The 23,576-nt window shown below is 47.5% G+C and overlaps 1 protein-coding gene across 1 annotated transcript; it reads right to left on the bottom strand.

Annotated features, from left to right (window-relative positions):
• Positions 1 to 4,534: 4,534 nt before the first annotated feature.
• Positions 4,535 to 17,497, bottom strand: CD2 (CD2 molecule). Its single transcript, XM_027663566.1, has 5 exons — positions 17,375 to 17,497; positions 14,298 to 14,594; positions 11,790 to 12,032; positions 8,382 to 8,501; positions 4,535 to 6,499 (listed from the first exon to the last, which is right to left on the bottom strand). Exons 1-5 carry the CDS (start codon positions 17,433 to 17,435, stop codon positions 6,291 to 6,293), a joined length of 930 nt encoding a protein of 309 aa, XP_027519367.1. The 5' UTR covers positions 17,436 to 17,497; the 3' UTR covers positions 4,535 to 6,290.
• Positions 17,498 to 23,576: the final 6,079 nt, after the last annotated feature.

Below are 23,576 nucleotides of genomic sequence, written 5' to 3'. Positions count from 1 at the left end.
ATCTCCAGATAAGATATCATGCCTGCATTTGCCTAAGGTGCTCTGTCACAGATGTTCTTCTCTGGCACAGATGCTTTGAGACAAAGGAGATTCACAGCTGCTTCTTTTACAGTTGCCTCTCCTCACATGTTGACATGCCCTCTAACCCTGGCGCCTGTGGCTCTTCAGAGATGCAGTTTAGCGGTTTTCCAGTGTGAGGGAAATCCAGTTTTCCTGATGTGATGCTGCCAACATCAACAGAGAGGTCTACTGCAGGTAACATTTGATATTCAGACACATAATATATCCAGCCTCTTTTCCCTAGAATATACCTGTGGTACAGGGATGCCATGGAAGAGGGGTGGGATGGACAAGAACTAACCTGATAAGAGAGTGTAGTTTGGCAGCAACAGTCAGGGACATATTTGCCATTCTCAGCAGCATCAGACTAGGCAGCCCATATGTGGCCTAAATTTCTAGGCAAGATGAGATGTCTGATAAAGGAAGAGGATGGGGACACCATTTATTTCCACCCCTTTTCCCTTATTAAGCAGACTTTCCTTTGGAAAAGCTTGGATTCCTGGTAACTCCTCCAATATTCGGTATTTAATTTCCACTGCAAGGCCTAAAGGCTCCTACAAGTTCACTTGCTGTGCAGACAAGTTTCCTTCCCGACAGCGCTTTTTTAAGAAAACTCCATGTTACCCAGTTCCTCTTTTGCAGTGGCTAGCTTTAGGCTAAGCCTGCCTTTTTACAAGTGGCTGAAAGAAAAACAGAGTCTATAGAAACCGTAAGCTCAGCAAAAGGGTTTCAGAGGTTTTGCTGGCTGAGCTTTGGGTTTGAGGTACAGGCTCTTCCCTTTTAGAGTAGGATCCACGTCCTCATTCTGCCATTCACTCACGATGGCCCTGGCTACTGAAATCACCGAAGCCAACTGCAATGGAAGGTTTGGCTGCTACAGTGACCAGTGTGTCTGCAGCACACCGGCCTTGCAGTCACCCTTGCCGTTCGTGCACAGCCATTCTCGGAGACACAGCTCCCTCAGGTGGTGCCTTTAACAGCTGTAAAACCTCCAGGAAAGCAGAGATGGAAGAAAACAGCAGTGCCAGCATAAACCTACAAGTACTCCCTTCTCATACAAGTGGAGAAATTAGCATCCCACTCCCAGCAGGAATATTAACAGGAGCATCACGGGAGCATCTCAGGCCTACAGACCAACCCTTGCTCTCCCACTTGCCAGGGCAGGGCAAGCCACCAAGGGACAAGCAAGACACACCATCATTGTGAGATGAGGGATCAGGAGTAAGAACAGAGCAGGGGCAGAGCAGGGCAAGACCCCGGTCCCCTGGCACAGAGTTTCTTTCTAGGGCAGGAGCTTAGTGAGTTTCTTCCCAGCAGGATCCTCCAGAAAACCTGCCAATAAGCACAGAGGGTCTCTGGGGCACCCAGCCAAATGGGGAGTGGGCTGAAGCAGGCTTTGGGAAGAGCTCGTCATGGAAGCACTTGAGGTGCATGCATGTTTCATGAAAGAAAAACTGGAGGCCAGGGCACCTTTCCATAGGAACTTGTTGGCAAACAAGAACTCCCTTATTTCATTCCTACTCTTCACAGGAAAGCTCATTTTGCCTTTAACAGAGGAAGAGGGGGTTTTCTAACTCCAATTGCTAACAGCAGCAGTCCTGGACATTTTATCCTGTGGCTCTTCAAGGGCTAGTTGTCCTAATGCACCAGCCTCACCACCTGTCCCCATTTCACTAGTGTTCAGCCAGGGAGTGCCAAGCACAGAAATGCTGTTTTGGGATGCCCGCAGGCAGGTTTGTTTCAGAGCTGTTCCCCTGCAGGGGTTTGCAGTTGCCATGCCCAGCACATCTCTGCTCACACCCCTCTGCTTTGCACCGTGCTCGCTCGCCTGCCCCACACCACTGGAAAGGGCTGGGAAGGAAAGCAGGTATTTGTGTGGGAGGCCAGGCAGCAGCCCGAAACACTTGCCTGCTGTTATTGTGTGGGCATAGAAAGTGTGTGGGAAATGCAACCAATGAGCATCTCTGTTGTGGGGTTATCTCTTCCTGTTATCTCAAAACTACATTTCGGATGCACCAAAGGCACAAACTGTCGAACAATGTCACCCACACCAAAGGCGGGTCAGGCAGCGGCTCCTGAGTGCTGCTGACACCAGGTGGGCAGGATAAACCTCGCCCCAGTCATTTGTCTGCCCTAGTCTTTGCTTTCTCCTTCCCTCTGCAGGTGTCAACTGGCAGATCACTCTGGTGATGCAGTGGCCAGGGAGGGAGAGCAGGGCCTGCCAGCACTGTGGGCTCTGGGCTGATGGCACTCACCACAAGCCCAGAGAGACTCAAAGAAGGGAGAGTTGGCATCAGCTGTGCACTCCCCATGTCAGAAGGCAGCAAAGAGGTGTAGTACCTCTCTTCAACCCTGTCAGAGCCAGGGATCACTCCTGACAGCACTGGCAAAGGCTGCCAACAGCAAAGCAACCTGGAGCAGGGCTTCTCGGGGTAGGCACGATCAGGAGGCATGATCATGATCATGCTTTGAAGCCATGAGGGCACCTTGGAAGTCCCCTCTCCTCCCTTAGGCTGACATGTGCATAGGTGGAGTCCTGAGGTGTCGTTTGAAGAGGGAAAATAAACTGCTCAGAGTGGGCGTTTTGTAGGAAAGGAAAGCTAGAACAGACAGTACTGCTGCAACGGTGCTGCCTGGGGAAGGGTAACAGGAGGTGAGAGCAAGGCAGCTGGTCCTCAGATTAAAAAGGGAGGGGGAAGCAGGAGGCCCAGCAAGGCATGCAATGCATGCCCCTGCCCAAAGGGTAAATTGCAGTTCAGATGAGAGCTCTGTATGGAAAGACACATTCCAGGACTGCAAGTCAGTGTCTTTTCCCCATAGCATCATTTCGGCAAACATCCCCAAAAAGACATTTGTACTAGCTATGGTTTCCTTCTTGACCTTTGACAGGCTCAGAGTTTTATTTTAGTTTAGCCTGGACAGGCTAATGCCCAGCTGACACACAAGCAGGTCTTATCTGCTTTACTAGAAAGGCCAAGTTTGGGCAGCAAGTGCTGCTGATACCACGTGGACTAACACTGGGGTAGAAGATTTGTATCTTCTACAGAACCAACCATTTTTTTTGTGTGTGCCTGCTCAGCCTGCCCATCTGGCGAGCACTGCAGGACCACAGCACAACTACAGACCTGCTTTGGTCACAGGTCTGCACTTCCCTCCCATTCCTTCAGCACCTGGCTCTGCAGCACACCACCAAGCAAAACTGCCCCCTGCTAATACCCAGGCAGCATGAACTGCATCTCTCTGAACAGGGAGGATGAGGCAGCACATGGATAAGGATGTCAGTCATCTCATCTCATTGCCCTTAAGAGAATGGGAAAAAACTCCCCACCTCCTGTGACTCACTGGTGGATTCATCTACGAAAGAAGAACCAAGAAATGCTACAGCAAGCACCACCAGAGCCAAGCACTTCCTGTTATTTCTTAGGTCCCAATGTCAGCTGATTTTCCAGAACTGAAACATCCTCTACAGCATAAAACCTCAGATTTGAATGCTCCGTGACACACATTTCAGAAAAATTGCTGACTTATCAAGGATGCACCAATTCACACTGTACAAGTATCACCCGCTGCAGCATGTCAGGAACAAATATGAGGCATCACAAAAACAGTGGTGGCTATCAAAGAAAAAAGCATCCATCAAGAATAAGTATTGCCCTGGTGAGTTTTCCATTGCACAGGCATACTCTGTGCTCGTAGTACTTTCTTGCCTGACAAGGACTGTGTTTTGGTGTAAGTCCACCCAACAGGGCTAAATTCAGCTCTTCTTTGTTTAGCTTCGAGCCTCTTGGCATGTAAGATGGAAACATTCAGCTGAAAAAAAGTCCCATAACTCAGTGAGTTGGCTGAGGCTGGTTCAGCAACGGGGTGGAGGGCAGCATTAAGACACACACCTCCACACTTCACTCATGCCCACTGCTGTGGCCTCTGTCCTGCCCTGTACTCAGGGTGCCCACTGGCAGCCCTGCTCCCCAGGGAGGTGAGCCAAGGGCAGCTCTTGGGTATGCTCAGCCCTCCCATGTCTTAAGCTGAGACAACAGAGGTTTCCACAGTTCATGGGGTTGTCTCAAGCACAGTCTTGAAGGCAGGTTTAGACCCAGTTTGTGACTTACAGTGGAAAAGCTTCTTGCCTCCCATTCCCACTCTGAGCATGACTTAGCTTTGTGCTGCAGTTCCTTGCTGGAAGATCAAACACAGCTTTGTGCTGGGCCAGAGTCACCCTGACATCACCTCAGACACACACACTGGTGCTCTCCCACAAGGAGCTGTGCTGGTGTCACCCCACCAGCCCCAGGCAGAGGAGGGCCCCACACTCAGGTGGCAGCCAGTACCTCCCAGGGATGATGTGAAACCTCCTGCAACCAGGATTCTGTGGCCCAGGGACCAAAACGGTTTTGTTGCCTCCTTTGTGTCAAAGTGAGATGACAAATACTAAAGCACCAACCAGCACAGGTGTGGACTAAGATCCTCTCCACCCAGTCTCTTCTTTATTCATTCACTGCAGGGACATAGCGTAGGGTGTGTTACAAAATAAACCATGAAATGTTTACCAGGTGCAACTTTAATGAGTGAAAGCCCTAAAACAAGCTGCAGGAAGCTAAGGCAAGAGCAAGTAACACTCCCAGGGCTGTGCCCAGTGTCAGAGTTCAAGAGAAGTGACTGAGTTCTGGAAGAGGCAGAGACCTCCTTCTCCTGACAAGTTACTTCCCTTCCCTTATACCAGAAGGGTATACCAGTCAGATTTCTGAGCAGAAACAAAGGATGGCTGGTTTATTTCCACTGGAATGTGTAGGATAGTCAAACCTGCAAGAGGTATTATGTGTTCTTCTGCCTAACACCAACAAACTAGCTGGATGTCTCATACTCTGTGTCTCTCACAGCTCTCTCCTCCTTCACCTGCACTGCCTCTTACACCAGATGGGCCAGTGTATCCATTCAGTCATTGCTCTGAAAAAGGCCTGTCCTCTCTTGGCCCCTCAGCTGTAGAGGAGGTTTGTGAACATCCCCAAGGACCAGAGGAGTGAGCAGTGTCCAGCACACAGAGGGTGATGCAGGTACAGCTACCACAGTTCAACTTCTCCCTTTTGAGAGGGAGGTCTCTCAGCAGCTCTCTGTCATCACCTTGTTGTATGTGAGGTGTTTCTCAGCAAAATCAAGAAACACGGTCTCTTCACCCTGAGCAGGAGGACCTGTGCCAGAAAGCCATGAGAATTCAGACAATGCCACCAGTGATCAGACTGCTTGGCAGTTCATAATGCTTGTTTCATGAGCCAACAGGTACCAGAACTCTTCTAGGAGAAAAAAAAAATTGTCTGGATAGCTAAACAGGCATGCTGAGAATAAAAGTTTGTTTTATTTGCCAACAAGTCACAGAAAACTGAGCTGAAACAGTCATTGGAAGGGCACTGTAGCATGTTCTCCTGGCCCTCAGCAGGACGAGGATGCCTCACAGGCAGTTGTCTCATCCACCCTTTGAAACCCCCAGTGCTGGAGACCCTCTCCCAGAGGAAACACTATTTCAGTGTTTCATCTAGAAAAAAAATATCCTGACCTAACTCTCCCTTGCTGCACTTTAAGCCCATGGTTTCTTGTTCTAAACACAGTGGAGAAAGGGAAAAGCTTGTGTTTTTCCCACGCAGGTGCTTCAAGGCTCTCATATGTCCTTTCAGTGTTTTCTTCTCTGCATTAGATGACACTGATTCTTTCAACTTCAGGCAAGCATTTAAGTACAGACAACTATTTTTTGGTCCAGGAGGCCATATATTTGTATTTGATGCTGAAGCCAGAGAGCTGTCCTAATGAGTGGCAGGAGGAATATACATGACAAAACCCCATAAGATCCATGGGTCCGTTTTTATCAAGAAGAGCTTTCGCTTCTTCTTGGTATCAACCATCCAAAAAGCACGAAGATAACAAAGAGTGGTAAAAACAAGTGAACCACAGAAAGACACAGGCTTCAAGGCTCAATGCTCCATACCCTAACATGGAGACACATGAAGAAAAATGGCCACAGGGATGAATGCCCATCACCTTGAATCTCCTCCACCGGGTCTCTTCATCTCCATTTGATGCTCTCTCTCTCTCTCTCACTAATTTTCTGCAACAAAAGCTGTTGTTTCATAGCTGAGCATTACGCAAGGCTGGGCGGGAGGCGCTCCCGACTTTTGGAAACTTCTTTTCCCCGGTGAACGGCGGAGCAGAGAGGCGACCATCCCTCCTCCCGGGATGCACGTTTAAGGTCTTTCTTTCGGGTGGTTCGGAGTCCGGGGCTGAGTGCGGGGCCGGGGCCGCGGGGGCTGCGGCTGCTGCTGCCCTTGGGGCTGCGGCAGCGGCCGCTGCTGCACCCGCACCTGCTTCGGGGTGGGAGCGTAGGGTGTCGGGGGCAGCTCCCGCACCGCCCTGTCGCACTCCGCCGGCAGGGTCTGCATCATCCGCTGCTCATCTGCAACGACAGAAGGACCCCGCGCTCAGGCACACGCTAAGAAGTCAAACAGCCAGGGAAACGTCCTTGGCCCCAAGCAGGAAAAAGGCCAAGTGTCCATCTTAACCTGCCGCTCTCAAAGGTGTTCCTGCTATCCCAGTGAACAAGAAAAATCACCTCTGCCTGCACAACCTGGGGAAACGTGGAAACTTTTTTTTATCTGCTCTGTCTTCTTTTGGAGGCTACTGAAGGGAAAGTGAGATGTAACACCAGGAGGCAGCATCAAAGCACTCTGCCCTGCCATTGTCCGTGCTGGGATTTCCAGACACCTGGAAGCCAGGGATCCCTTTTATCATCAATTTTCTCACATACAGAAGAAGTAAATTCATGCCAGCTGACTTCTGATCATGGACTCATCATTCTGAAATGTCACTCAGCTTAATTTAGGGATTGAGGGATTTACCTCTTGGGAGGCTGAGTTGGCCTTAAGCACACACCAAACTGTTTCAAAGAGGCTGGTCACCCTCTTACATTAGTTCTCATTTTCCCAGACTTGTTTTCTTAATTCTTGCTGAGTCCAGACCCAAGAATTGAGGATATGGTGTCACTGCACAGTTGAAGGAATAATCTATACCACTCAAATGGGAAAAGCTATAATGTAAAATAACACTCAGATGGTTGAGCTCACCCCAGCATTGCACTCACAAGGTATAGCAAACCTTCTGAGACAACATCCCATGCTCGCACTGCTGTGAGCTCTCCCAGAAAATAGGAAAGCACTTTCCTGTTCTTTACAGTCATAGCTTTAGGAAAAGCAGGAGAGCCATGGAAAGTTACCTGTGCTCAGGTGTGGTGAGGCTGCTCTCACCTCAGCCATGGGACTGATCATGCTCACCCTTGTTGTCAGCCTGACCACTGGCATCTTTGAGGTACAGCTGAGGTTTCCTTCAGGAATCGCCCTCTTTATCTTGACAAAGGCTGCTGTGGTATACAGAGCAGCTTCTACTCCCATTTTGTAACTCAAGAACTGACTGACACAGAGACTAGCTTTTTTTTTGAGACCACACAGGAAGCCTCACACAGTGCGTGAGGGAAGAACTCAGAAAAAAAGCCTTTAAACAGCCTCTGCCAGGGCAACCTCCCTCCTGCTTTAGCCTCCAGGTAGGCTAGACAATTCTTCTTGAGCAGGAGCCCAGTGTCCTCTGCCCACCCAAACCAGCAGGAATGCCCAGGCCGTGTGTAATTCAAAGCAACCTCTGTCAAGTCTGAGAGCCCACTCTCAGAGAGGACTCTGCCAGAGTATTTCCTGTGGTCTGAAAGAGGCATGAATTTTGGACAACAGATGAGACCTCTGCACACTCTGAAAACTTCAACACTTAAAAAGTGCCCCAAGTTGGACCTCCAGTGTTGACAGGCCTCCAAGGACGTTGTTTGCAGAGGGGAAAAAGTGCTGTGAGATACCTGAGGAAACACATAGAAAAGCTGAGCCCTTCTTGCCCCTCCTCATTATCTAGACTATTTCTGCATGTTACTAATGTTGTTAAGCATCCAAATTTTATACCACATAAATTTAATGAAAAAAAAACCTGCTGACAGGCTATCTAAGTGTATATTTTAGCCCCATGGATGCTCCTGACTGGTGACCTTGGCCAAGTTTTAGAGGAGCAATTCTTCCCCCACAAGTAAACAAAAGGGCTTGAGAACAAGAAGTCCTTTGTTCAAGGCATTTATCAGAAAGTGAGACTGCCAACGCCAGCTGATCTGCTCAGACTCACCATATGCTAAAATCAGGTTATTGCTCATGACAAGGCAGAGAGCACACTCCTGACCACGGGAAAGTTCAGCGGGAAGCTCTAGGATTTTAGGTGTCTGGGTAGCAACATAAAGCCCCTTAAACACTTACCATCACCTTCACGCCTTTTTGCTTTCCTCCTCCTGATACAACAAATAAGCCAAATCACAAAGATGACAAAAACGAGTGCACCGCCCGCTATGCTTAAGATGAGATAAAGGTCCAGCTTGCCTAGTTAAGAGGATGAAAGAGGAGGTTAGATGGAAGGAAATAACTCGCACAACATCTACTTAGAATTCTGTATTTTCTTCCATTGACTGTAAAGGCAGAGCATGCCTTTTCTGGAGAATTTTGATTGCTCCATAATGGATTCGAGTTCTGCAGAAAATTGAAACCAGAGCATTCATGTGTGCCAGCTCATCTTATTTAAATTACCACAAATGCCTGGTTCTTGCTAGCAATGGACCCATTTACGGACAATGAGCATCCAGGCAGTACTCAACATCTAACAAAAATAAACTTTTTAAGTACTTTCTACTGAGCTGGAAACACTGAGACTAGCTCGCTTCACAGTATTTTGGTACTTCCTCTTCAATTTTTGGCTGTACACAAATTAAAAAAAAAAAAACAGTAAAAAGGAAAAGAACATAACCAAATACATCACAGTCTCAAAACGAGAGTTTGGTTTGCCTGTATGCAAAAATTTATATGAGTCTTCTCGCTCCTTCACCACAGAAGGTTTGCTGGATGCTGGCCTTCCTTCACCACCTCCTGCTCGGGCTGTCCTCCTGGCATTCAGTGATAACACTGGAGCACAGGTGCCATGGAGCTGAACCCAGCAGAAGTGCACCTTCCTTGGCTTCTTAGGGGACAAAGCTCCAAAGGGGACACCACCACTGGTACCACCCTCATCATTCAGTGGGCGTGCACATGGAGGGCAAAGAGCAAGGACACAAAGCTGAGATGTCTGCACTATAAAGATCACACCATCAGCCTGGGCTGCCCCAGTGGAAAAAAAAAAGATGAGTACCCTCAGGGATGTGGTTCTTCTCACCTGTTTTAGCTGCAAAAGACACTGCGGTGTATTTTGCCCTTTCTGTACCTGTTTCTCCCAGCCGACTGTAAGAGGAGCCCAGGCAGATTCACATATTTTCATACACTTTTCATACACTTGTATGAAAAGTTAGCTGAGCTGAAACCCACCTGAAGCATGCCTTGCTTGCTAGAAGTCAAAATTCAGGGTGATTGGTTTCTATTGCAGGGCCAAGTATTCAAAGAGGATAGCAGGGTTGGAAAGAGGTTCGACTGAAAGGTGAGGGATTTTTAATCCACTATGGATCTGGAAAACTCCTGCCACCACACAGAAAGGTTCGAGGGTTTTTTAGTTTGAGGAGGGAGGGTAGTGCTAACTGGGTTTAGAGGTTTTTTGGTGTCTGAGAAATGCCATATTTGTACCTTAAAAATTGGTATGGCAAACCTTTCATTTCCCTGTTAATAATGTGAGAAAAAAAACCCTCTCCCACCCAACTCCCACCCTGTGAAAGAAGAGCATTTTTCAAGGGTGAGAAGAGGTGAAATCTGTGTTATCTAGCTGATGGTTAATGTCTGCCTATACCAGCAGTACAGGTGGGCCTGTTCTTGCCTGGCTTGTGCCCTGGCATAGCCAGCTTCTGCCAGCATTTCCTCGTCAAGACAAGGTGTTTGGGATAGTTTGCCCTGCTGTAAACAGCCCTAATCCAGCAGCACACACTCATTCCTCTTGCCCCTTCCCAGTGCAGTCCATCAGGTCAGGCAGCTCATGCAGCAGCAAAAAACCCACCTTGTTCAGCTATATTAGGCATCAGGAGGGTCTCTCAGGAGGCAAGGGCGGCACCGGGGAGCAGAGACCACCCTGTCCCTCAGCTCTGTGCCCTTCAGTCAGCCTCAGCTGTAAAACCTGTATACCTTAGGGCTCGTTCCCTCCCTCCTCACACCATGGGCTGACCTCCAGATTTGGACTTTCCCTCAATTCACTGTGGCAGAAATAGATGGATATTGGAAATACTGAGCCAGCTCTCTCAAGCCTGCCCCCCACCCCCTGCTCCACTAGCTCCAGCAGGAATCTGGAGCCAGGGAATGCTTCAAGCAAAGCCCTTGAGATTGGGTGGGATGAACCCAAGCCCAGCAAATTCAAGGACTTTTCCCCAGTTATGCACTGGAATTCTGAACTTTGAAGAGAACACCACATCCAGTGTCATACCAGTATAATCTGTCCTTTGTTTCTGCCTTAACTTTCAGAACTTTTACTGGGGGGAGAAAATGAATCACACAATGACTTCTTTTGCCTATTTAATAATTTTTCAGCATGACCCTGACCATTTAAAATGCAATTCCTTCAGCCCTTTTGCTGCACCTGTGATTTAGAAAGATGATACTTCAACTGAGTAAGAAAAACCATAGAAAGATCACACTTCACCTGAGTGAGAGAAACCATGGTACACTTGAGCCATGCTCATCTGAGCCATGCAAACCCACAGCTTAGCTAAATTCTCCATAACTTCTCTCCTGATTTCTAGGCCAAGCTGGAGAGTTCCAGCAGCTTATTTTTCCCCTTGTGAGAGCACCCTTCCACATCCACATGTGGCAGGCAACCACCACCTTCATAGACATGATTACACAGAGGAGGAAACACACAGGTGATTTCTCCATTACGAGGATGTAAATCAAAAGCAAATCCTCTGAAATCAATGTTGTGGCTCTGCATACACATGAGAAGATCCCAGGCCATATTTTCCAAAAGTAAACTGTTAATTTGTGTTGTGGTAGTTTGTGTAGTTTTATACTGTATTACTGAAGACAACTCTTTGGCTTTGGACCACTTGACTGAAGTCAACCTTTGGGAAGCACCATTAGTTTTAAAGGAACAAAGGAGGATAAAAATTAAGAGGAAAGTGCTTTCTGCCTTTTGCAGACTGCTGTATGTCATTAACACACTTTCAGGCCCACTTCCCTGCTTTCTTCTTTACTTCATCAGTCTACCACTAGTGGTGGTCGACACCACTCAAGTCTATCAAGGAAGCTGACACCAAAAAGTCTGTTAAGGTACTTCTGGCAGCTTTTGGCAGAAGAGTCAGCAGTGATGGAGGGGAGGGAGAAAATGATGGGATAACCAAGGATCTCTCTCTGATTCATTCACCCTGAGACAGCCTGATCTATCTGGGAGGCTGAAGTTTCCCTCAGGAGACTTCACCTCGAGTGGGAGAAGCACTGCAGTGCACCCTGGAGACCTCATTACCACCCACAAGGCTCTTGACTCCAGGAAAAACCTGTCCCACTCTTCCTGCAACCCCCAGACCTCATTCACATCCCGGCTACCACAGCAGCATCAGCTCCCAGTAACTGTGCCAACATTAGGCTCCCAGTACCGAGTACCCAGGACCATCAGTGCTCCTGGCACCTGGACCAGTCCTACATGTATGTGCAACTGCATCAGGCTGTGTGGGTCCACCCTAGCAGATTCTGACAAAAGAAAGCTCTTACCTGAGCACTTAATTTCTTTTTCAACCATTTTTTCACTGACTTGGTTCTTAACAGCACATCTGAATGTCCCAGAATGCCGTGTCTGCAATTCCAACATGGCTGCACTCTTTTGGATTTTTCTGCCATTAGGTTGAGTCAGTTCTATAGTAAATTCTTCACCTTTAGCCTTGAGGTCCACTTCACACTTGACAGATACAGTTTTATTCATGCATTCAGTGCTAAGGATTGGCTGAGGGACGGGCTCTGAAAGAGAAGAGAAGGGACAGGCACATCTGAGATGGTTTCTCCTTTCGAAAACCTCCATTATTAAGCAGAGCAGAGAATTAACCTCAAATAACCAGATAATGAGAATGAACCTGCTAACAGGAGAATGAACCTGCTAACAGAAGAATGAAGAGCAAATTAGGCCTCTACTGCAGAAGTCACAAGGCCATAACAAAGAAAGTGCAGTGCAGTAGCCTACATATTTGGCCCAGCAAAGCAGAGCTGCACCACTGTGGCTGGGCTGCTTTCAGTCTCAGCCTGGCTCACAGCCAGCCAGGCAGGTGAAGGGAGGAAGCTGGGATTCCAGGGAGGCAGTGGATGGCAGAGGCTCAGAGCCACAGCCCCCTCCAACTCCAGCCCCCGTGTCTTGGTGAAAATGAAGTTGGCCCTGCTCTGCCTGTGCCCATCGGGACAGATTCTCTCTAAAGCAGGAAAAACAACTGCTTATGATGCTCTGTGTACTACCAACAGCACTCAGCCAGCTCAACAGCCACAGCATGAAAGCCCATCAAACCAGAATGGAAAACACAAAACAGACACCTCAGCTCTCAGTGAGGTTGTGACAGAGAAAACTGATTTCTGTCTTTTCTTACGCCCTGCAAACAACCAGTTACGTTTTAGTTCCAGTTTCTCTATCACTGGTGGCATTGAAAGAGCCAGAAAAGCCTGTGGGGTTTTCCTCAACTAGGGGCAACTGGCAGGGACAGCAAATGGAAAAAAAGATATTTCACAGAATATTCTGAGTCGGAAGGGACCCACAAGGATCATCAAGTCCAACTCATAAGTGAATTGCCCCTACAGGGATCACACCCACAACCTTGGCATTGTTAGCACTGTGCTCTCATCAACTGAGCTAATCTCAGAGTCCACCTGTTAGACCAAGTAAATAAAAACCTGCCAGGGTCACCTCTAGTTACAGGCAGTGTAAGTTATGGAGATCATAAATTTTAAAGCCAGTGAGGGCTGTTCATGGCACATGCAGTTTGGGTTCACACATGACATCTGCAGCCACACTTTCACTGTTAAGTCCACGCCTCTTCTGCAAACTGTAACCAGTTATTCAGGGGAACATCCCAGCGTGAAACACTAGAGTCCAGGTGCTGATGATGGAGTTGTGTCAGGATATCATTGAAACTGCGTTTTGGTTTTTTTTAACAGCTCTTTGCCCAGCCCTAGTAACAAGGGGGTAACCTCGCTGCCAAATTACTCCAGCGCCCAAGAGTTACTACAGGACTTTACTTCCAAAAATGTGTGTCAGAGGTAAGGCAACCTCTCTGCACAGCACTGCTGCATAGTGGAGGAAATGATGCAGCACACAGCTAGGTTGGAACATTAACCTTAACCTGAAACAAGGACACCCCAATGACAGTTCAGTGGCCTAAAACATGAGCAAACAGCATCAGGCCCTGATGACTTTCTGAATCTGTTTGCAATAATAGTTCTCAAAGCTGCCTCATCAGGGCATCATTTCTGTAGTGCCAGTTGGTGCCCAGGAACTTGAGAGGTTGGCAAAGGTGTGCATGCTGGCTGAAGAAGGACAGAGCAAAACTATCTTCTTTTTGGGGAAAAAATACATGCTGCCCTACAGCTTAGAGGCCTGGAGAGGTGGCAGCAGCCATAAAGGAGCAGAATAACCATTCCCCATCTTCCCTGCTCATCTGAAAAACTTTGGGCTGCTACTGCTCTGATCCCTAAGGACAAGATTCAGCAAAGGCTGCCTTCATGCCTTGAGCCCATGCAGCTGAAATCCCCAGGTGTGTGCTTAACTGTGCTTTGAACAGCATCCTGCTTCCAGAAACCTCTTGTGGGAACCCAGCAGCCTACGTGAGGTTTCTGGAAGCAGGATGCTGCTGGGAGCCCAGCCCCCCTCGCAGGGTGCTACCCCAGCCCAGGGTCCCAGCACCACCGGTGGTGCTGCAGTAGGGCTGACCACACCCACCCTGCTCTCAACACAAATCTGCTCACAGCTGCTTTCTTGGGCACTTGCAGAAATCTGGTGGCTGACAAGCAGGGGAGCCAGAAAGAAGGCAGGGGTCTCAGGCTGTCTGTAAGAGCAGGAGAAGGGAGAAGAGAGGCAGACTGCTGTCAGTGGTGGGAGGAAGAAGGTATGTGTTACAGAAGTCCCCCTGCCCCCAAATCAGAAATGGGGGGCAATGAGTAGGAAAGGCTGCAGGAGATAAAAAAAAAAAGGACCAAATCTTATTCAGCTATGCTGGGAATGGTATGGGAAGAGCAAAAACTCACCCTGAACAAAGAAGCTTGTCTTTTCTTCTGCCTTCCATTTTCCATCCCGCTCATGAACAGTCACTGTGTAATTTCCACTGTCCCCTTTCACCACCTGACGTATTTGCAGAGTCCCATTTTGGAGTATCTTACACCTGCACTGGTCCTTGTTCACAAAGTACTTAACATCATTATCTTTGAGCTGAACCAGCCTCTGTCCCTCTCTCTGCCATACGGCATGGTATATGCTCCCAGAAGCAGAGATGTTGAGAAGAACCGTCTCATTCACTGCCTTGTAAAGCCGGTTGACGACAGAGCCTGTTAAGGGAAGCACAACCAGCCCATCAGTGGTCTCCAGCAGCCCTCGCTGCCATGCTCAGCAGCCACAGCAGTCACCCAAAAGGTTGTCCTTTGCTCCTCCTCAGGTTACCTGAGCATCTCTGCATTACCGTTGCCATCTTCTTCCCCTGCTCCAAAGCACCTCTTGGTTGTTCACTAGATAAGTGTCAGCATCCAGTTTAATTCTGAGAGGCAAGAAAGCTAGGAGTCCAGCTTCCAAAAGGTGACTTTTTATACCCTGGCTGACTTACTTGGAGTGACTCTGGATGCCAAGATTCATGGCTGCCTACGTCTTCAACCCAAACTTAACCCTTCCTGAAAATAAGGTCGCTTTGGTGTGTTTTGCACTTGGCACACGCTGGTACCCAGAGCACCCACCACTGCAAACATTACTGCAGGCAGCAAGAACACAGAGCAGCAGTGTCCCTGGACATAGGATCTGTTCAGCAACAACAGTGGTAACAATAATTATAACAATAGTGGCTGTGTCAAGCAGTGAGTGAGTGTAAGGTACTGAATGGGAGGCAGACCCACTGCAGTGCCCCCTCCTCAACCATCCCAGGCACCCTGCCCCACTGGAATATATCCACTTGATTTTCCTGGCACTCGACCCTGGTGGGGCAAGTAAGGCAGGCAGAAACAAGCAGCCACTCACATTCTGTGAACTGACGGGGTGCTGGAAACATTACAAGATAAGCAAAGGCAAAAAACCCCCTTTCTCTTTGCTGGTCTCCTTTGCAGAGAGAGCAGTTCAGAGTAGGAGCTTCCCAAAGGACTGGGCAGCACTTGGGGCTGCCAAAGGGGGTATTCAGGAAAGCCAAGGATGCTAAAAGTCTACACCAGAGGGGACGACAGGCCCTTCAGGCCGTGCCCAGGTGCCCTGCCCGCTCCCCTCCAGGCTGCTTCACACACGGCCCTTGCAGGACCCACCCCACAGAGTGCAAAATTTGTTGGGAGGTCATTTCAAGTACTGTCCCCACCCCTGAGGCAGGTGGAAAATCTGCAGGAGGAGGTAGAAACCTGCGTGCAAGTGTCAGGTGGGATAAGCTCACCGGCAACCGACCGTGCGCTCAGGGCCACGGATTATTTCATTTCTCATTTTCTCATGGTCATTCCTCCTCAACTTACGGGATGAAGCCAATCAGCAGGAAGAGCTGATTCTGCTCTAATTTTATATATTTTAAGCACTTTTTCCCCACAGAGAGAAAAACTATGCTTTCGCATATTTTTTTATTACAGTGCTTTATTCCTGGTATCTGGGATAATGACAAACTGCCCCACAGAGGGGAAACTGAAATCCAGAGGCTATTTCATTAAACTAACAATATTAGATATAATCAAAGAACTAAAATGCTGTGCCTCTGCAACAAGAACATTAATGCTGTAGTGCTTCTGGGCACATTCACCTAAATTCAGTCTAAAGAGAGGCTGTTCTTTCAGCATTGCCTTTCTTACAAAGTATTTGACATATCTAATGAAATATCCTGAAATCAAGCTATCAACTAAACAGCCTTGGAAACAGCTATGACCCACACAGCTGACACTACAGATTATACCCAAATATTTGAATTCTGACATTTGTTTCTGCTCACTCATGAACAGCTATTTAGAGCTAGTAACAGGATTTCTTTGCATAACAGAAACTACTTATATTTTCTCTCTGAAAGTAAAGGAAAAAAGTAATCTGGGTTTTCAAAGATAATTCAATGCCACCTCTGTGAACAGACCACCGAGACACAACTATCTGATCTCTGTAGTTTGGCTAGTAAAAAGCTGAGTATCCCACACATATACTAAAAATCTGTTCAGATAATGAAATATTTCTGTTAAAAAATGCCAACTGAAATGTGCTCCAAGGGGCAGAAAGATCTGAACTGAGAGCCCAGAGCTCACTCACGATCACAGGAAAGAGTTAGAAGTTCCCATAGTAGCTATAGAGAAGGAAGGAAGTCTTTGAAAAAAGTTTTCCATTCAAGGGAATAGTCATCATTTCTGCTGGGGAACCCTTCATAGATCATGTACATTAAAAAAAAAAAAATAATCCTTATTTATCTATTAATTTTGTTCTGAAGGAAAAGCAAAGCATTAAACAGCCATACATACAATCTGCATTGGAATGAAACAGAGAAAAAAAAAGTTATGCATGCTTGTGTTGTCTCCATCTCTTATAACCTTCTCTAATCTATGAGTTAACACCCTAATTAAGTTTTTAGATTAATATTTTAAAAAATAATGAGAACAATAAAGTACAAAATATAAAAGATATATGTATTTGCTTGCTGTTTTCACATTTTAGACCTCAGCTCCACCGAAGACACTGAAATATATCACTCTGTTAATATTTATGGAAGAATATAAATTACGCTTTCAAAAGATTTGCGCATCTTCGATAAGAAAAGGAAATTACATGCGATAATGCACAGCGAACAGAGGATCTCTAATGTAGTACAAGCTACCTTGAGGGCAGAAAGAAAACTGCATGCTGACATTTCTCATTATACATGTGTCAAATTAAGGCTCATTAACTTAAAACCAAAACTCTTTACAGCTTATTATTATAACTGGAATATGAAACTCAGGTCCTGCCCTCCCCCCGGCTGAAAATTAAATCAAATAATAACAGCAATAACTCAGATGTCTTCATTCATTGGAAAAGTGGAACTAGTTTCTTATCAGTAACAGCCCACCAAGTTGTAAATGGCTTAAAATGCAATTTTAACGTTAGCCCAGAAGAGAAAAAAAGGGTAAGAAAAACTCACATTTTACACTGGAAAATAAAAGCAGCAAGCACTTGACTAGGAAAATCCTCTCAAAGTTCATTTTCAGGGTCAAAAAAAAAAAAAATCCACTGTCTCCTTGTCTAATGACAGCTCCTGGCAGGTGAAAGGGTTGTCTGCTGTGAGCAGTCATGGGACGTGTCAGTACAGCCCTTGTGCCCTCCTCCCCTCCTCCAGCTCTCACCCCGGCACTTCTTGTTTCTAGCACAGACACACACACACACAAAAAAAAAAAAGGGGCAGAAATACCTCTCAGAGGAGGGTTTTGTCAGGATGGGGACAATGTGTAGCAACAAAGAAAATGTGCATTCAAGGCAGGAACGCCCCTGAGGTTTGCCCACCCAGCTGGAGGGTCAGCTGGGCCCTTGTCCTCTTCAGTGCTCACCCAAAGAGTTCAGCTCCAGCATCCATGTGCCACCATCCTCAAGAGATGGTTGCAGTTTTTGGGTCAGGTAGTGATGGGAATCCTTCTTCTCCCCTGTAGTCTTAGCAGCAAGGGGACAGCAAGCCCAGGGCCCCGCATGAGGACCAGGTGCCTGCTGGCTGTTGGACAACATTTGCAAAGGAGACACACTTCTCTTGGAAACCATCAGGAATCAGCTTCACATCAACACCTGATCCATGAGGGGCTTGCCAGTGCCACAAAGGCATCCTGCAGTCAGGGCCAGCATCTGGGCAAGCTGTGAGAGACGGATGAGCATGGAAGGGGATGAGAACACAGCCTTGGATGTAGCCATAAACCATCCCTGAAGCTGGCTGGTGTGGGAAGGAGCACGAGGAAAGAAGCTGTGAGGAGGCAGGGGAGCTAGGTGCAAAAACACATGAGAAGATAATAAAATCTTTATTCCTGATTCCAATATGAAACAGATGGAGTGGTGAGGATTTCTAATCTTACCCTCCTCAGCACAATTCCTCTGGCTACAGTGGCCACTGAAATCTTCCAGCTTTTTGTCACAGGTGTAGACCAAGAAAGAAGACAGAGGAACAGCTGTGGCACTGGAGATGTACAATATTTGATAAATCTTTCTTGTTCATTCATGCCATTCTTCTTCCTTGAAGTTAAAGGAAGGTCTTGTGAGACACCTCCTCTTCTCCAGCTTCATCATTTTTTAACCGCTACTAATGAGGTAAAAAACACCTCTTTTTGCAAAAAAAGGAGAAAAATTTATCTAAGGTAAAGTGCACTAAAGTCACAGTATTGCTGCCTCCAAACCAAGCTTTTCTTCCTTCTTTCTGTTATTATTTCCTCACAAAGAACGCACAACAGAGGTACACACAAAAGGAGAGAGGAAACAGCAGGAATGAGATGACATTTCTGTGCCTGACCTCCATCCTCTGCGGCAAAAAGCAAGCTGAGGGCAGGGGCTGCCGTGCCCAGGTATCTCCCCAGCCAAGAAGGTTGTGTCAATCTCTTGGACACATCTGCTTCCAGCCCAAGTGCTTAAATGACTTTGGGCAGCAACACCAATCTCTCCTGCCTTTTTTTTTGTTTTCTTTTTTTTTTTTTTTGCTGTGTCCATCAAGCAGAGTGGAGGGAGGCCCCCAGCATGCGGAAACCGCTGCCCACACTTTGCTCAGCTCCTTTCTTCCTCAGGGAAACATCCCTCAAAGCCACCACCGGCTTCCCCCCCCCCCGTGCGTTGTCTGTTTGTCACATGCTCGTATTGTGAACATGCTGGGGCAGGGTCTGTCCTTCTGCTCTGAGCACACACAGCCTGCTCAGTGCCATCTCGCTCACAGGAAGCTGCCTGCTGCGGAGGAGCAGGCAGAAACTGGGACTGGTACAAATCAAACACAAATGGAAAGATACGTGTGTGTGTGAAAAGTGAGGTAAAGCTCCATGGCAGCAGAACAAGGTGTAAAAGGATTCCCTGTATTAACAATGAAGGCCATGACTTCCAGCGAGTCAGTTTGTCAGGCCCACTCATGCTCTTGTAAAATGACAGCTGAAATGAGTCAGACTGAAAGCCCCTGTGCTCCAGCAGACCAGTTACAGCACACCAAACATCCTTGTTTCTGTCAGAGCAACAGGTCTGGAGCAAGAAACCAGTCCTGAAGGTCTGTTCAAAAATGAGCTTACTATGAGCAGTGAAGTCACAGAAGTGATGCCGGGCCTTGATATTTCTGAGGACTTGGGTGCATATGCACAAAATCAACCTGCTTAGAGATTCTGTGTGACAAAAGCACAGCAGGACCTGCACAGGGGCACACCTCTCATCTGCAGCAAGGATTCCCTGGGAGGTCCTGGCGTGTGCACAGTCCATCCCACCAAGCAGCCCCTTTTCTAACCAGCATCAGAAACCTCCTGCACCATCAGACCCAGCTGGACAAGGAGAAAGCAGCCCATGTCTCAAACCTCAGTCTCCCCTCCAGATAAGAAGTGGGGAAATGGCAATATCCTGCCAGCTTTACCCTCCCTCCCTTGAGGAGCAAGACAGTGCCATGCTGCAGTCCTGACTGGGCTTTGATTCCAATTTTAGAAGAAGGAAGGGATTTTCTGGATGTTACTGGGAAGGAAACACTGTAAGTCCATGCACTGATGTCTCTGTTTCCCCCCAAGGGAAGGCATTAAGAAGAAGGTGTCTGCAGGTGTCTCTGGAAAGCACAGCAGCTTTGGGCCACTGCCACAAAGGAGCTCTGGAAGCCAGTGTGGACTTTCAGTAACGTGGCACAGGATGCACATCCTGAAAAGGCATCTACAGCAGAGACCACTGGCAGAGCAGCCTCCCACAGCAGCTGGTGATCCCCCCAAGGCAGAGGGACAGGTGTGGAGAGAGCTGTGGCCTGAAGCTGTGTGTGGCCACAGCCCAGACACTGCCCCAGGCTGTGCTGGGCAGGATGAGGCGAGGTCTGCCAGCCCTGTGGATAACTGTGCTCTCACACTCTTCTGCTCCTGCCAGGCCTGTAGATAACTGTGCTCTCACACTCTTCTGCTCGCTGCAGACACCCTCTCTCCCACCCCTCACACAGGAAGTAACACCACTGGGCTAAACAAGCGCCAGCTGCAAAACCAGGGCACTGGTACAAAAGTAGATGTCTCCCAGTGCAGTGGTGCTGGACCTGCCTTCAGTTAGACCTGTCAGCTGAGGATGCTTGACCCCTGTTTACCCCACTGCTTTGCTAGAGACCTCCACCTTCTGACACACAGGAGAGCAGAGGACCAAGAACAGCCTTGGCAGTGGGCTGGTACTTTGCAGGCACTGCGAGCTCTGTGGTATTGTTTCCACTGCAAAAGCCACAAAGCATTGTAGTCATATGCAGTTGCTTCTGTGGCTTGCTCTCTCTCTCTTTTACTCTTCTGTTCTTTGTAATACACTACACAGTTTCCTCACAGGGAATGTAAGTTATCATACTTACATTTCCACGTAAAAGTGACAGACTCCCACACATCTGAAGGCAACATCTCAAGAGACAACATGCAGTTTTTCCCAACTCTTAATTCTTCAACTTAGTGATGAGCCAATAAACATTCATGCCTGAGGCTTATTTAAAAAAAAAAAAAAAAGAGAGAGAAAGAAAAAAAGATTGTTATCTGATCTACTAGGAAAGGAAGGCTACAAATACACTTAGCACGTTCTGATAGTTTGCAGCATCTCCTCTGGTATGAAGCTTAGGTCATAATAAATGGCATTTGCACCAGAGTTAGACACCTTGCACTCACCATGACAACCCAGGACCTTCACCATGAAAAGTGACAGGAATGTTGTAAATTCATACTTCTAAATTTCTCACAAGGACAGGCCTTTGGTGAGGCACAGTGTGTGAGGAGAAGAGCAAATGTGATCCTCATTGGAATGCCAGACAGGACATATATGGATTGGAAGCTTTTGGTAAGGGTAACCTTACTCTTGGGAGCTCTCCTGGGTTTGCACCCCAGCCTGCAAGACTAACAGCTGAGCCCTGGTTGGGTTGCCCTGGCTGGTAGCTGAGGGTTTCACAATGGTACATTCCCCTTCACTGTAGCTTTTTGCAGGACAGGGGGAATTGCAGGCAGTGGCTGGAGTGGGGAAGAAGTAAAGTCAGTCCTGGCAAGGGGAGTTGCCCCTGCACTATGACATGCCAAGGAACTGCTGGCTTCCACAGACAGTTTCAGCCATTTGGCTGATGAAGGACACATACTCCTTCCTCTTCACTTCTGCCTTATGCAGGGCCAGGAAAGGAAAAACTCCAGCTTGAATGAAGTGGTGCAAATATGAATATCATGAGCTCAAAATAGAGCTCTGGCCAAGGTTTTGGCAGGGATGCTGACTCAGAGCCTGTTAGGTGGAAACTGATAGCACTGATTTGCCTGTGTGCAATGGAAATATCCCCGAAATAGTGACACGCAATACCAACATTTAAACAGTTGCCTCCACAAATGGTTTTATCCTTCTCTAAAGAAATGTAAATGGAAGCTTTCAAACCACGAGTCGTGCAGAATAGTCCTCAGGTGGTTATTTGAAGAGAAATGGCTCCCTTGTGATGTCTGTAATCCCACGTAGAATAATAGAATATCCTGAGTTGGAAGGGACCCACAAGGAACATTGAGTGCAACTCCTGGACCTGCACAGAACCACCCCAAGAATCACACCATGTGCCTGAGGCAGGCTCAATGCCATGGTCACTTCCCCAGAAAGGTGGTTCCAACACCCAACCACCCTCTGGGAGAGCTTTTTTTTCCAAATATATAACCTAAACCTTCCCTTATACAGCCTCGTGCCGTTAAAGCATTAGCCCCAGGTGTTCTCTCTCAGAGTCATTTTCTTTTTTTCCACCTGTAAGCATGTGTCAACAGCCAAACCTCACAAAAGATACCCACTTTAATTCTGGTCTGAAGGAATGTAACCCCCACAGACCAAGCAGTCTGGCAATCTGTGGTTCACAACAACGACTGAGGCTAGAGCAGATGTCAGCATCCCATCAGTTGTTCCTGCAGATGGTGCCTTTCAGTCTTGCTGATGATTTCCATCATCTATAATGATCCTAGATTTAGGATCTAACTTTCAGCACCTTGTTCCAGTAATTTCAGTGACATAACTACTGCTGCAAAGCAGTCCAAGCATGTTTTCTGGCATGATGCAATCAATCTGTTTTATACAAGAAGCCAGATAAATGAACAGAAAAGCCTCTTCCAGTCTTAGCAGTGGTAAATACACGAAGACCTGTATTAACTACAATAAGCTTCTTCACAACAAGAGAGTGGAGAGTGCAGCTACTGAAGAAAAATATTAGAAGAACATCTGCTCTTGGAAATCTATTCGGGAAAGACAACTTCTTACTACCATCTAAGTAATCTTTTGCTCAAGATCTGACACTCTCCAGAAATCATCAGCTTAAAAAAATTCATGTATAATCGATATTTTGCACAATGTTTTATTCTATTATAGTATTATAAATTCAGAGAGGGGTGAGGGACAGTCCAAAATGGGTAGGTGGGAGGATTAGAAGTGATCCGGGAGACTGAGCACGAACCACTGGATGAGTACTAAAGGCATTTATTCCCAGGAGTGGCCCTGAATAGCCTTTATGCAGTTCCCACACAAAAAGGAAGATCTTCACTTCAAATGCAAGACATTGTTGGCATTTGTCCCTGGGATTCATGTATGCAGGCATAAAATGTCCCTTCTCCTAGAAGACCTGGATAAGCCTGTCTGAAGCATCACTGTGGATCCCAGAATTGCTGTCAGCTGTGTCTGTAGTTTATTTAAAAGACGGTGGACCTATGATGGCAAATAAAGGCTCACTGTGTGGCCTCATACATACATATAAGGAGGTTTGGCCCTTATCACCAGGAAATTAAGAAGTAAAGTTCTCAGAAACATCCAAGTGCCCTGTCACCACAGTCTTGCTGCTGCACACTGAAGTGAGAAAAAGAGTGTTCTGGTGTCTTTCACATCACTTGTACAGATGCTCTTTGCACCACGTACGTCTGGAGCCACGAGATCCAGTGCAGCACGCACTTTTCCTGCTCAGTGCGGATCCCGACTTAGCAGCTCAGTTTCCCCTGCTCCTTCTCTGGTCCCACAAGTTTCCTGCGCTCTGTGGACCTGTTTTTGGCCTCTCTGATGTTTGCCTGTTCCTCCACACAGCCGTTTCGATGCACCACCCCGCCTAGTCCTGCCAGCTAGCCAGCCTCACCATGCAGGGACAGCAGGGCGGCAGGATGGGCTCATCCCCATCCCAGCCAGGCAGGGACAGCAGGGCA

This window comes from Corapipo altera, unplaced genomic scaffold (genome assembly GCF_003945725.1).
Source record: "Corapipo altera isolate COAL_440 unplaced genomic scaffold, ASM394572v1 165, whole genome shotgun sequence".
NCBI lineage: Eukaryota > Metazoa > Chordata > Aves > Passeriformes > Pipridae > Corapipo > Corapipo altera.
This window is presented reverse-complemented; position numbering and strand designations above follow the sequence as displayed.

Excerpts from the sequence above, each read along its gene's own strand:
- CD2 (XM_027663566.1), bottom strand. The coding sequence starts at position 17,435 with ATGAACTTTGAGAGGATTTTCCTAGTCAAGTGCTTGCTGCTTTTATTT. Across the intron at positions 12,033-14,297 it reads GACAAGCTTCTTTGTTCAGG|AGCCCGTCCCTCAGCCAATC; the intron begins GTGAGTTTTTGC and ends CTTCTCTTTCAG. Across the intron at positions 8,502-11,789 it reads AAAAGAAATTAAGTGCTCAG|GCAAGCTGGACCTTTATCTC; the intron begins GTAAGAGCTTTC and ends CCTCTTAACTAG.